The 12,736-nt window shown below is 36.4% G+C and overlaps 1 protein-coding gene across 5 annotated transcripts in view; it reads left to right on the plus strand.

Annotated features, from left to right (window-relative positions):
- Positions 1 to 12,736, plus strand: part of igf1rb (insulin-like growth factor 1b receptor) — a 111,231-nt gene that overhangs the window by 85,501 nt on the left and 12,994 nt on the right. For all 5 annotated transcript variants that reach the window (XM_067401299.1, XM_067401300.1, XM_067401303.1 and 2 more), the window contains exons 11-19: positions 6,413 to 6,693; positions 6,780 to 6,913; positions 7,554 to 7,719; positions 7,826 to 7,925; positions 9,086 to 9,156; positions 9,250 to 9,479; positions 9,807 to 9,914; positions 11,611 to 11,770; positions 12,525 to 12,654. In XM_067401299.1, the coding sequence (XP_067257400.1) occupies positions 6,413 to 6,693; positions 6,780 to 6,913; positions 7,554 to 7,719; positions 7,826 to 7,925; positions 9,086 to 9,156; positions 9,250 to 9,479; positions 9,807 to 9,914; positions 11,611 to 11,770; positions 12,525 to 12,654 (1,380 nt within the window). The remainder of the gene's footprint in view (positions 1 to 6,412; positions 6,694 to 6,779; positions 6,914 to 7,553; positions 7,720 to 7,825; positions 7,926 to 9,085; positions 9,157 to 9,249; positions 9,480 to 9,806; positions 9,915 to 11,610; positions 11,771 to 12,524; positions 12,655 to 12,736) is intronic.

A 12,736-nucleotide genomic window follows, 5' to 3' on the forward strand; every position in this document is an offset into this window, starting at 1 on the left:
ATTTAAAAACTTGAAAAAAACTTTTGCCAATATCTTCGTTAATCCGATCAAGACAAAAGCACTGTATGAAATACGGAACCATAGCTCATTAACTAAATGTTTATGGCCAAATGTCTATAACTTCAAAACGAAATGAGATATTTTCACTAAATTTGACACACATATGTATGGGCATACTCTGAGGACACCTAAAAAAAGTGGCGATCAGGCAATAAGTGATGCTTTAACTGTCCAAAAACCTGTAAAAACCATATTTTTTCTTAGTAAATTGCCTGCATTGGCTGTAAATGGTATTTTCCATCTATGATCTAAGTGCTTACATGCTTACTAAATAAAATATAATACCTTTTTATGCATGTGCTTAAAGGTTTAAAGTGCTTGAACCCTGATAATTGCTGCTTGCAGCAATTTTTATAGTTGTGTCAACAATTTCAAATCATTATTATTTAATTTTGTAATACACTTCAGCACTACTTTTCATTTGAGTTTTCATATTACTGATTATCAGCCAGAATTTCTGGCTTTTATTATTTTTATTACTGTATCGGTAAATGTCACATTTGATCAATTTAATATGTCCTCCCTGAATAGAAGTGTTCATTACAAAAAAAACTTACTGACCGAAAAATACCACTTTTATGGTGCTTTCATTTAGATATAAATGGTATTTTAACAGAAAAGGACTCTGTGAAGAGTCTCTTTTTGTATTTCACACGCTACTGATTTGCATAAAAATTAACTATTACTTAAATTGGCAAGAACTTTAAAGTTAATGTCAGAGTTGAAGCTTCGGACAACACGTGAGCTCATCCCCATCCAAGTTTTGGTGCATCAGCCAGTACAAAACATCCATTAAACTTCAAATTATAACCTTTAATAGAAAATAAATCCATGTTAACCTTTTGTGATCTCAAAGATGAAGATTGAAAGGGGCTGTTGATGTCTCTGGATGTTAGCATTTGTAACGGCCCTTTGTTTCTCGTCTGAGAGGTTGTTTTGGAACATTTTCAGCCTTCCCTCAGTAATCGTTTCCCTCCAGCCCTGATGTTGGTAATTGTGTGGTACGGGCTCTTGGGTCTGGATCCAAATAACGTGGGAGACCATGCAAAGCAAATGTAAATGGCTACGTAAGCCTCGTTTTCTCTCTGATCTCAAAGGTGTAACACATTAAGCGTTCTGTGGTAAAATGAGGGCCGACATCTGTATCCTATTATCATCCATCATCGGGCAGAGTGGCGCATGTGTCCTGCCGAGTGTGCCAAAATCACTCGCTGTATACCTGAGCAGACTCGTATTGAAATCAGTGTATCTGTGAATTCAAGTTTCAGGCGATGCAGGACATCAAAATACCATCGATTCTCCACCCTGGCCTGCATGATTTGGGGCTGGATTATCCTGCTCTGTCTGATCCGCTTTTTTCCTCTGCGTGTTTGTCATTGCTTGGCTGTCGACGAAAGCAATGGTGCCAGAACTATGTCAGGCAGCCGAGAAGTATGTCTGTACCCAGGCCAGCACAACCTGTTTTTATTGAAAACCGAGATATTGAGGGAAGTGCCTCGAGTTCCCTCGAAGTTCAGGATTTGGAGAGAGCGAGAGGAAGGGGAGGAAATCATATCCATTCAGTTGCCGTTCCCCCCTCAAACCGCTCGGCTGCCAGGAAATGCACAGTAATTCCATCTGGAATACCAATGAAATAAAGGGAAGTTCCCCTCCAGCCGGAGAGCGCACAGATCAATGAATGCCGCTCTGCACGGAGGGAGCTAGAGAAAGAAGATTGTGAGAGAATGAAAGAGCTGTTTCAGGGCCATGTGGGAACAGAAGGACAGAGATTAAGAGGGAAAGTCACTGGTTTAGAGATGGGAAATGTTCAGAATGGCATACTAACTAGCATACTACTTGTACTATTTTTAGTGGTGCTTACTAAAAAGGTGTGTGGCCATATTAAGGGTTAGGGGTTTTATTTGATACCAGTTATTTGAATAGTTTGGATTTGATATTTAGGGGCCAAGCACCGAAGGTGCGGAGGCACCTATTGTATCTGTTGGCGTTCTTTTTATTTTTATTTTCGTTTATTATTATTCTTCTTCTTCCGCTCTTGGAGTCTATGGCAGCCTATAGAACCGCTTGTGGGAAAGTTGTTAAATTTGGCACACAGTTAAGAGGGACAGTCTGATCTTTGTGCATAGCAAATTTGGAGTCTCTAACTCAATCCCTCTAGCGCCACCAGCTGTCCAAAGTTGCACTTATGTTTATGCTAATAACTTTTGAACCGTAAGGGCTAGAAACAAAATTCCTTTTCCTCTGATTTTTTTGGATCAAGGTGATTTGAATGCTATGATGTAATTTTCCGCCATTTTGAATTTTCTGAAAACTTTTTCGAACCCCTACTAGTCCGTTATTCCGATTTTTCATGAAAATTGAACCAGATCATCTTCAGATTTGCTTATAACTTCTGATGGCTTTGTCCAAAAATCATAAATTTAGTCTCGTTAGATTCAGGGCATCATGCCAAGTCAAATGATATCAAATTTTTCCAAATCAACCATTTTGGCCATCAGCATTTTGAATTTTGTGCTAAAATGCTGTAATTTATGAACTCATTAGCGTATCGTTATGAAACTCTGTATGCATCTTTGGCACTATGTCCTTACAATACTCAAAAAGTGTTGGTGCAGCGCCACCTGGTCAAGAGTTATAACAAAATTTACAAAAATGCTAAAAACTTTTGACTATATTAACCAATTGTAATTAAACTGGTCTCAGTAGATTCCTTGGGTCATGCTGAGAACATAGATATAAAATTTGTCATAGTCAGCTGAACTTCCTGTTTGCTCTTTGTTTTTTTTTTTTAATGTAAAAACCTACTTTTTCGAACTCCTCCTAGACCGTTGCTCCAATTTTCGCCAAAAACGAACCATATTATCTTCAGACCATGCCGACAAAAAGTTATGGATTTCAAGTTGATATATCAAACCATTTTCATATACCGGAGCAACGATTTTGAGGCATGATGCAAAACTCACTCTTTAAGCTGTATCTCTGGTTTGAGTATCTATTGGTTGAAAGTGATGAACCAGTAAATCCTCATTTTTGATCATTTTTCAGCTCTTTTGCCTAAAATGATCTTAATGGGTCTTTAATTGCTCACAGTTGCAGTTAGTCTGATGCTCCCGGCCATGTTGGCTGGCTTATTGTGCCGTTTTTGTGCTTGGCCCCGTAATTGCTGCTTGCAGCTATATTTTTTAATATTTTTATTATTTTTCCTGAGACCTTTAAAAAATAAGTGTCTTCTTTTACTAGATTTTTAACATTTTTTTTTGCTGATTTCTAACCACTTTTCCCATAATATCCATTCCAAACAACCGTTTGTTTGTTTTTTAAAGAAATTATTTTATTCATCAAGGATGCATTAAATTCATTAATAGGTGACAGTATTTTTTGTAAAATTACATAAAATATTTGCTTTTTTCTAATAAATGCTTTTCTTTTGAACTTTTTTGAGCAGCAAATCGGCAATGATTTCTGAAGGATCATGTGCCTGGATTTTCAAATAGAAAACTATTATTTTAAATTCTAATAATATTTAACAATATTACTGTATGTTTGGTCAGATAAATGCAGCCTTGGTGAGCAGAAGAGACTTCTTTCAAAAGAATAAAAATAAATAAAATTGTAGTGACATGAAAATATTTGAATGGTCCATTCATCATATCAATTAAATGTTTTGTTAATTAAACGTGGAAGGGAGTTGCATCATGTGCAAACATGATTCTTTTCAGTGTAACATTTCCTTTATTTCAAACGCAAAGACAACAGGCTATTTTTATACGCATGATTACATACTGCTACTAATAAGTTTGAGCGGCACATTTCAGCATGGACTGACTATGAACGTACTGTACGCTACAATGCATGCTTTACACTTTGGAAAGAGAACGTTGACTTTGCAAAAACTAAATGATTGCTGCTTTTCATGCAGAAACCTTGACTAACCCTATAAGTGAACCGCAGGGAAAAAATACAGTTAAAATAGTATGCAGTGTATGCATCTTATATGCTAATATGTACAGTACCGTTCAAAAGTTTGGAGTTGTTCATTTTAATCTTTAAAAGAAGTCTCTTTTATGCTCACCAAGGCTGCATTTATTTGTTCAAAAATGCTGTAAAATTGTGAAATATTATTACAATTTAAAGCAACTGTTTTTTATTTAAATATATGTTAAAATATAATTTATTCCTGTGATCAAAGCTGAATTTTCAGCATCATTACTCCAGTCTTCAGTGTCACATGATACTTTAGAAATCATTGTGATTTGATGATTTCTTATCAATGTTGAAAACAGTTTAATATCTTTGTATTTCGTTCTGAACATAGCCAGCGATTAGACAAGACTGTGCTTGAGCCAGAATATCCAGTGTGCTTCAGATATTGACAGAGATGTATAGCTTCATATCACGTCTCAGACAAACTCAACCCATCTGTGGTGGAAGGATGTGTGTTTCTAGCAGGCAGAGGAAGGACTTGCAGCTTGTAGGGAGATGAGTGACAAACTGCTCCAGTGTGTGAGTGTTAGCAGGCCGAGGAATGGAGACCAGCTGTGTGTGTGTGTGTAAGAGAGGATTTCAGAGGGAATAGATGGAGTCATTGCCAGATCATCTGAGGACAGAAAACGTGATTGCTTTGGCATGGACAAGAGTAACTTGCTCTCATAGGAGAATAGCCATGTGGTCGTTACCCCACACATTCACAAATGGGGTTAAAATTGTCCTCCCAATATTGAGAAAAAGCTTCCCTTGAAGTTTCAAGCACTGAAAATTAACTTAATCTACTAGTATTCTGCTAATCAACTTATTCATGCAGCCATTGTTTCATTGTAGGTCCATTTCCTAAAGTAGTTCTAATCATATGTTGACCAGAAAAGGCATTTATAATGTAAGGATCCTGAAAAAATATTCAAACCAATATTAATTCTAAGTGTTGATTATGGAAATAGATTTTTATACTATGTATTTTTTATTGTTTAAGTTAACTTTGTGTTTTCTTTCCTCTGTTCTGTATAGTTTATCTGTGTTAGAAATTTATTTTTATACGATATAGAAATTTAAGGTAGACTAATTATAATGTTAATTAAATAAATGCATAAATAATATTGATTGTTTGTCAGTTTGCAAAACAAAAAAGTAAACGCATACATACGGAGACTTTACATATAAATGCACTTACAATGGAAGTCTGTGATGAAAGTCATTACACTGGGATTAATGTTTCAGAAGTATAACCGCAAAACATAAGCATTTCTTGTGTGGACATGTTACTAGAAGTTTTTCTGCCTAAAAGATGGATTTGGACAACTTTACAGCTCAAATAGCACATTTTATTGTATATGAAGAAATAATATAAAAAGCGAATGTCAATTAAAAGCATTTTAGTCATAATAATTATTATAAATAGCTACAATCAGAAATTATTGGGGTTCAAGGCCTTTAAGCACATGTGTTATGTTTTTTATTATTTGTTTTATTTAGCAAGCCTGTAACCACCTAGATCAGGACCATTTACAGCGAAACCTTGTCTGACAGCCAACTTCATTGGCCACAACCGGCTGCGTTTTTCAAGATACGCAAATGTCCTCAAAGGCAGTCTTGCCACCTTGGACATAGACATCACATGCCAATTTTCAAGTCAGTCTGACTGACTGTTATGTAGCTATAGCCATTTTTGTGTTTGTTTGTTTCATTTTATAGTGCCACCAATTATCTCATTCCATTCAAGAGGGATAGCTGTTTTAGTAAAAGTGGCCACGTCCACTTTGAATGTTTTGGCGTCCCGTCACGGACGTGAATCATAATTATTGACAATTAGACTCCAAATAAGAGGTTTGTTTCCATAAAACCTAGGATTAGTTCACAAAAGTAAGTTTTTCAAAAAATCCAAAATACCTGAAAAATTTCACCAGGGCGGTTCGTCTTGAGTCAATGATTCCAATGATGTATAAAGACACTTGAGCCTGCAATGAACAGTTAGGAGCCATTACGTACTTTTGACCGCTGTAGCGCCCCCGTCAGGCCAATTGGGGCGAGCCTTGGTGATGTTGTAGATGGGGAGGGTACTACCATCCCTCAAAATTTCAAATCTCCACGACTTACGGTTTGGCCGCTTTAAGGCCAAAAAAAGTGCTTTAACTGACCCATTCATCTTCCATTATAATTGGATACCTGTAAAGGCAGTTTTACAACCTAGGGCACGTCAAAATTACTTTCTGTGTTAACAGAGGTCAATTGTACAGGAGCTTTTTTAATAAAAAGAACATTCCTATAAAAGTTTTTTAAAAAATCAGTTTCTGCAACACCAGAAGTTGTGCTTGAAGTTGTTCAATGTTTACTCCAATATATCTCATGTCTCTCGTTCCAGACCTCCTGACAGGCGGCGGCGAGATCTTTTTGGTGTGGCCAATGCAACTTCCATCCACACTCTGCTTTCGGGAAACTGGAACACGACGAAGGGAAACTTCTCCGATGATCAGCCGCCTAGACAGGAATTTTCCTTTCTAGAGAGGAAGGTGAAGGAGCGAACTGCTGACATCAGTGGCCTGCAGCCCTTCACCGTTTACCGCATCGACGTGCACGCCTGCAATGAAGAGGTTCGGCACTGCAGCGCGGCCGCCTTTGTCTTTTCCCGCACCAAACCGGCTGGTAAGATCAGGAAATGAACTTGGAATCGCAGTGAAGCACTGTAAAATATCAATGTCTAACCTGATGGTTTCTTAATTTTCTTGTAGAAAGAGCTGATGACATTCCTGCTCCAGTGACCTGGGAAGGTCTGGAGGATTCGGTATTCCTGAAGTGGCCTGAACCGCAAAAACCCAACGGCCTGATCCTCCTGTATGAGATTCAGTATCGTCTTGGGACAGAGGTGACTGTTGCAATTTAATCACCCAATCAGTGTCACATGTTTAAGCAAGCTTTTATAAAATCTCCAACAAAATTGATTTATTGACACAAAAATGTCAAGTCTTTCAAAAAAGTATTTCAGTAATATTTTAAAACAAACTTTAGTACTTGTTTTTTAAGCATTAATAAAAATGACTTAAATGTAAATTAAGTGATTTGGCACATTATATTTATTATTATTTTTTAAATTTATATTTAATAAATAAAAAGTTATATCACACAGTTGACATTGCTGGGGAAAAAAAATAAATAAAAAATATTATTTTATAATGAGACTTTTTTTCCCCTTAATTTCAGTCTCAGAGCAGTTATACCATATATCTTTCTCTTTATGTATGTATATATATACATACATACATAAAGAGAAAGAGATATATTTTACATTTTTTAATAATTAAACATTTTTATTGAAAATAATGTATTTTTAATACATTAAATATTTATTTATTGAAAAAAAAAATTGAATAAAATTAATATTTAAAATTTGAATAGACCTGAGCACCATAGCACTCACCCAGCTATTGCATTTTATTATTAACTAGTTTAACTATTGATTTATGTGTTGTTCTATGTTTTTTTTTTTTTTTTTTTTTCCTCTACAGCCTGATAAGCATGAGTGTGTATCCCGCCAACACTACAGGGAGCACAAAGGGGTGAAACTCTCCAATTTGGGACCTGGGAACTATTCTGCCCGTGTGCGGGCTACGTCTCTCGCCGGAAACGGGTCGTGGACTGAACCCATAGCTTTCTATGTGCGTCAGGTCGAACGTAGGTTTACCATGATTTTCATCCCTTTCAATTCCAAAAATATGAAAATTTTGAAATTTGTTGACACATTATTGAGGTTTAAAATGTTTTTTCTTGCACACTGAAGAATCAGGTTATGAGCACTTCCTGTACTTCATGATCATCCCGATTATCCTGATTTTCGCTGCTTTCGGTGCAGTGGCTTTCATCTTTGTGAACAAGAAGCGGTACCAGTTTTAATATTCTACACTCACCATATTCTCCATAATTAATTTTAACTACCCCTCTGGATGAAATGCACCTATCTGAGACATTACAGATGCTATTATATATATATATATATATATATATATATATATATATATATATATATATATATATGAAGAGTTTGGTTCCAAAACGCAATAAGTCCATTTTGATTAATTTGAGTAAAAAGGTGTTTTCTTTACCAAGAAAGTGGCAAGATGAAAACCACTATTTTCTGTTTCAAACTTTCACATAGCATCTTTTGGTTATAAAAACATTAAAAATTCAAATCTACATTTTTATTTTAAAAAGTTTATTATAAAAACGTATTATTTTTTTCCCAAAATGCAATAAATCCATGACATTTTTTTCCAAAATGCAATTAATCCATCAATATAAAAGTTATTTTTCAAATTGAAAATACACAACAAAGCAAGTTAATTCACATATATGACAGAGTCTAAACTTTGCCAATATTTATTTTATATACAGGCATTTTACTAAAAATACATTCAGCCGTTGCTCCCAAAATGAATTCAACGGATCATCTTGTTAATGTTATAAATTATTTGTCATCACCGATTAACGAGTATCTGGCGCCACCGCACGGTTAAATAAACACATTTGCAGAGTACATTGGTATTAAAACGGCTTTTTAAAAAAGCCTTCAATGTTTACAGTGGGTGGAATGGTGCGCTGTGATTGGTTGAGCGGATATATCACGTTCTGCAGAAAAAGGAGACTGGCGTTTGTCGCGTTTTGGAAAGAAAGGGAGAAAACATGACAGAATAACATGACGGATATCACATTTTGCGCAAAAATGATAAATGACTTTTCAATACAGACCAGATACTATACTGATTTTGGCGGAAACTCAATTTTTTTGAAAATGGCGTTTATCGCGTTTTGGAACCAAACTCTTCATATATACATATATATGTATATATATATATGTATATATGTATATATATATATATATATATATATATATATATATATATATATATATATATATATATATATATATATATATATATATATATATATATATATATATATATATTGAAATGTTTCCCAATTGTTCTCTATTAAATGTTGTAGTGCTGTTTTTGCTAAAACAAGTGCTTTCTGGAATCTACAGAAACAGTGACAGGCTTGGAAATGGAGTCCTTTACGCTTCCGTTAACCCGGAGTACTTCAGCGCAGCAGAGAGTGAGTATTCAGTCAAGGGCAGGATCGACTCCACTTAAATATCACCTTCGTAAATATGGAGTATATTTGTGACTAACTTATTTATGCTTGCAGTGTATGTGCCGGATGAATGGGAAGTGGAGCGAGAGAAAATCACTATGTGCCGAGAGCTTGGACAAGGATCCTTTGGTATGGTGTATGAGGGCATCGCCAAAGGTGTTGTCAAAGATGAGCCAGAAACCAGGGTGGCCATCAAAACGGTCAACGAATCGGCTAGCTTGCATGAACGCATCGAGTTCCTTAATGAAGCCTCCGTGATGAAGGAGTTCAATTGTCACCATGTGGTTAGTCAATGAACTCATGACAACTCATCTCATCTTAGGCTCATCTTACAATGTCAAACTGAAATATTAAAAATGTGACGATACACCCATTTGTCACAATGGCCAATCAGAGGTGTTTAAGTTAGTTGCAATCCGCTCAACAGTTCTCAAAATACTAGGGGGAAAAGCTGGTATCATCACATTTTTAACATTTCAGTACCGACTTGGTGCCGAAGTACCGGTACTTTAGACAAACCTAGCTCATAGTATTGGCAGTATTGGTGTAAAGTAGCCTTAAACCTGCTAAATAGTGTTGAGTCCCTGTGATGTCTTTTGTGATTCGTTTAGGTGCGTCTGCTGGGCGTGGTCTCGCAGGGTCAGCCCACCCTGGTGATCATGGAGCTGATGACACGAGGAGATCTGAAGAGTTACCTGCGCTCGCTTCGATCCGCTGAGGTGAATACAAGCACACATGAGACATCTTCACATCGTTGATCAAATATTTAGCTAATCTGATTGATTTATTCTGAACTGTTATTCTAAATTCCAGCAAGTTAAAGACTGCCACCTGGAAGTGTAGTGGAATTATGATGCATAATTGAGCGATTTCTGTTAATCAGAATTAATCGTCTGCACATCCATTCAATGCTAATTTCTTTGCCTAAATGGATCGCTCACTGCAGGGCGCTCCTGGAACGCAGCCTCTAGTCTATAAGCCCCTCCAGTTCTATTCCAGAACCTAGTGAGCTGCCTTGATGTGTACTACCACCAACATAGGCAGCTACCTTGTAAGGCTGCATCCTAAATGAAAAATGCAACCTCGAGAATGACTGATCTAAATCGTTCTTCACAGGCAGCAATTCCACATGCACGCATGGGATACTCAACTTCAAATTGATTTCAATCGTGTTTACCATTTGCATGTAGTCTCACATAGCCAGACTCCATTGCATCTTTCAAGCGCCCAATAGGATGTGTGACCGACATGTTTTGGGGCGTGAAAATGTCAAGTCGATGTCCCTTTGATAACAGATCGGCATGCATCTAATAAATTATTCATTCAATAACATTGTGCAAGTTTACTGTTGATATCAACTGTTTAGTTGATCCTGATAGTTCTCATCATCACAGTTGTAAACACGATGGCTTTCCTTTTCCATGAGGGGGTTTGGCATCACGACAGCTTTCAAAATAGAATTTTTTGGTCTTTTTAGCATGAAAATGTTAGTTTTACTTTTATTTATAAGCTAGTGTGCTCCAAAACAATGACAAAATTCACATTAAAGAGATATAAGCATTCAAAACTTAGTCTCTCACTTCCGCCAATATGGATCAATGTTTTTGATGACGTCACTCTGCACTTCAGCTTCTCATCAGATTTTCTGTCCAATCAAATGCTCTCTAGAATTTGAAGCATCCCACCCCTTACATTATAAATAGATGCTGAAGCTGGCTGAAATTGGTCATTTGTTCACACATTTACTATTTTCTACATGGTGAATGTGCACTACATAAGGGATAGGGAACGATTCAGTGTATATATGCATTCCATTGGGGTGAATGTAGTCTGGTTTCACGTTAGTGTCACGTGAACCTCCGCAGCACGAGCACAGTCTGCTCCGGTCCAGAGACATGAGAGCACAGAGCGGATCAAATGCACGAGTTGCTGCAGACCACAAAACGTATCAGATCCATTTGAATTCTGCACAGAATGCTGTATTTTAAAGCGATATGGAGGAGATTAGGAGGAGAAGCGGTTAGAGATTGGAAGGAAACTGCAGCTTTACTGAGCTCAGCGACTCTGGCCGAACTGTGATATAAACAAAATGCTATTGGCTATTTTAAAAAAGGGGAGGAGATGTTCGATATGAACATGTCTTCCTGTTTTAATGGAAATTACGTCAATGCATTAAATAATGCTGCGCGTTTCAAGGCACTTCAGCGGGCCTTTAAAGAACGTGACACACACCCCTCCCGGAAATCCTATCGAATTCAGATGACGACTTTGAAACTCCCGAAGTGTTTGACATTTTTGAGTTGTTTAGCCCATGGTCTGTTGGGGGTGATATCTGAGACTAATTTGCTTGATGCAATGTTTCAACATGAAATACGTAACGTACGTGTCATTCTACTCTTCCTCGTCCTTCCTCAGAACACCTCCAGCTTGCCTTTGCCACCATTGAAGAAGATGATTCAGATGGCAGGAGAGATTGCGGATGGCATGGCTTACCTCAACGCCAACAAGTTTGTTCACAGAGACTTGGCAGCAAGGAATTGCATGGTGGCAGAGGATTTTACCGTCAAAATTGGTGGTATGTGATGAAAAGAGAAAAAAAAACGCATTTGCTTTTCTCAACTACTGTATGTGCAATATGACTGACTATTTAAGACGCTATAAAATAGGGACTAGTCACCCAAATTTTATTTTTTTAGCTTTTATTATGTTTTAGTAGCAGAATGAGTTTTGAGACATAGCTTTTCTGACAGGGTTTTAGCATATTTTAATTATAAAGTAAATATTGATAATCACCTCAGATTTAACACCTTTTGACATTTTGCACTATTGCTCATTGTTTAAAAACAAAATTAAATACTAAATCATACAGATAATATTTAATAATTTTCGTTATTTTAAATTTGTCTTAAAATGAAATCCTATTTTTTAAATTCATGTCACTGATCTGACTGTATATGATTCATCCATGCATGTTTCAGTTAATTTTTTTCACCTTGTATCATGACTCCATGATAGACTTAAATTAAAATGTTAGCGGTAAATAATGGCAAACATTTCAAAAGATTGATCCATCTTTCATGCTTTCAATTATATTTCCATTACATTGTTATATTGCATTTATTATGCCTATATATTCACTTGTAGCATGCAAAATATTTATTTTAGCTTTTAGTTATAGTATCTTGGAATCGCCAGTTTTTTTTTTATTCTATAATAAATAAATAATGAGTTGCTGAAAATGCAGTAAATGTTCTTCATTTTGTTTGGATAAATCTCAAGTAAAACTGTGGAACCTTAGTAATTTCACTTCATTTATCCTCAATCTGTAGATTTTGGCATGACGCGGGACATTTATGAGACGGATTACTACAGAAAAGGTGGTAAGGGACTGCTGCCTGTGCGCTGGATGTCTCCAGAGTCCCTCAAAGATGGAGTATTCACCACAATGTCTGATGTCTGGTGAGCTTTCATGTTTTCTACAGAGAATCAGTGTGTGCGTGTTTATATGATGTTCAAAACGCATAGAGAAATCAACTGAGAT

The sequence above is a fragment of the Chanodichthys erythropterus genome, chromosome 11 (genome assembly GCF_024489055.1).
Source record: "Chanodichthys erythropterus isolate Z2021 chromosome 11, ASM2448905v1, whole genome shotgun sequence".
Lineage (NCBI taxonomy): Eukaryota > Metazoa > Chordata > Actinopteri > Cypriniformes > Xenocyprididae > Chanodichthys > Chanodichthys erythropterus.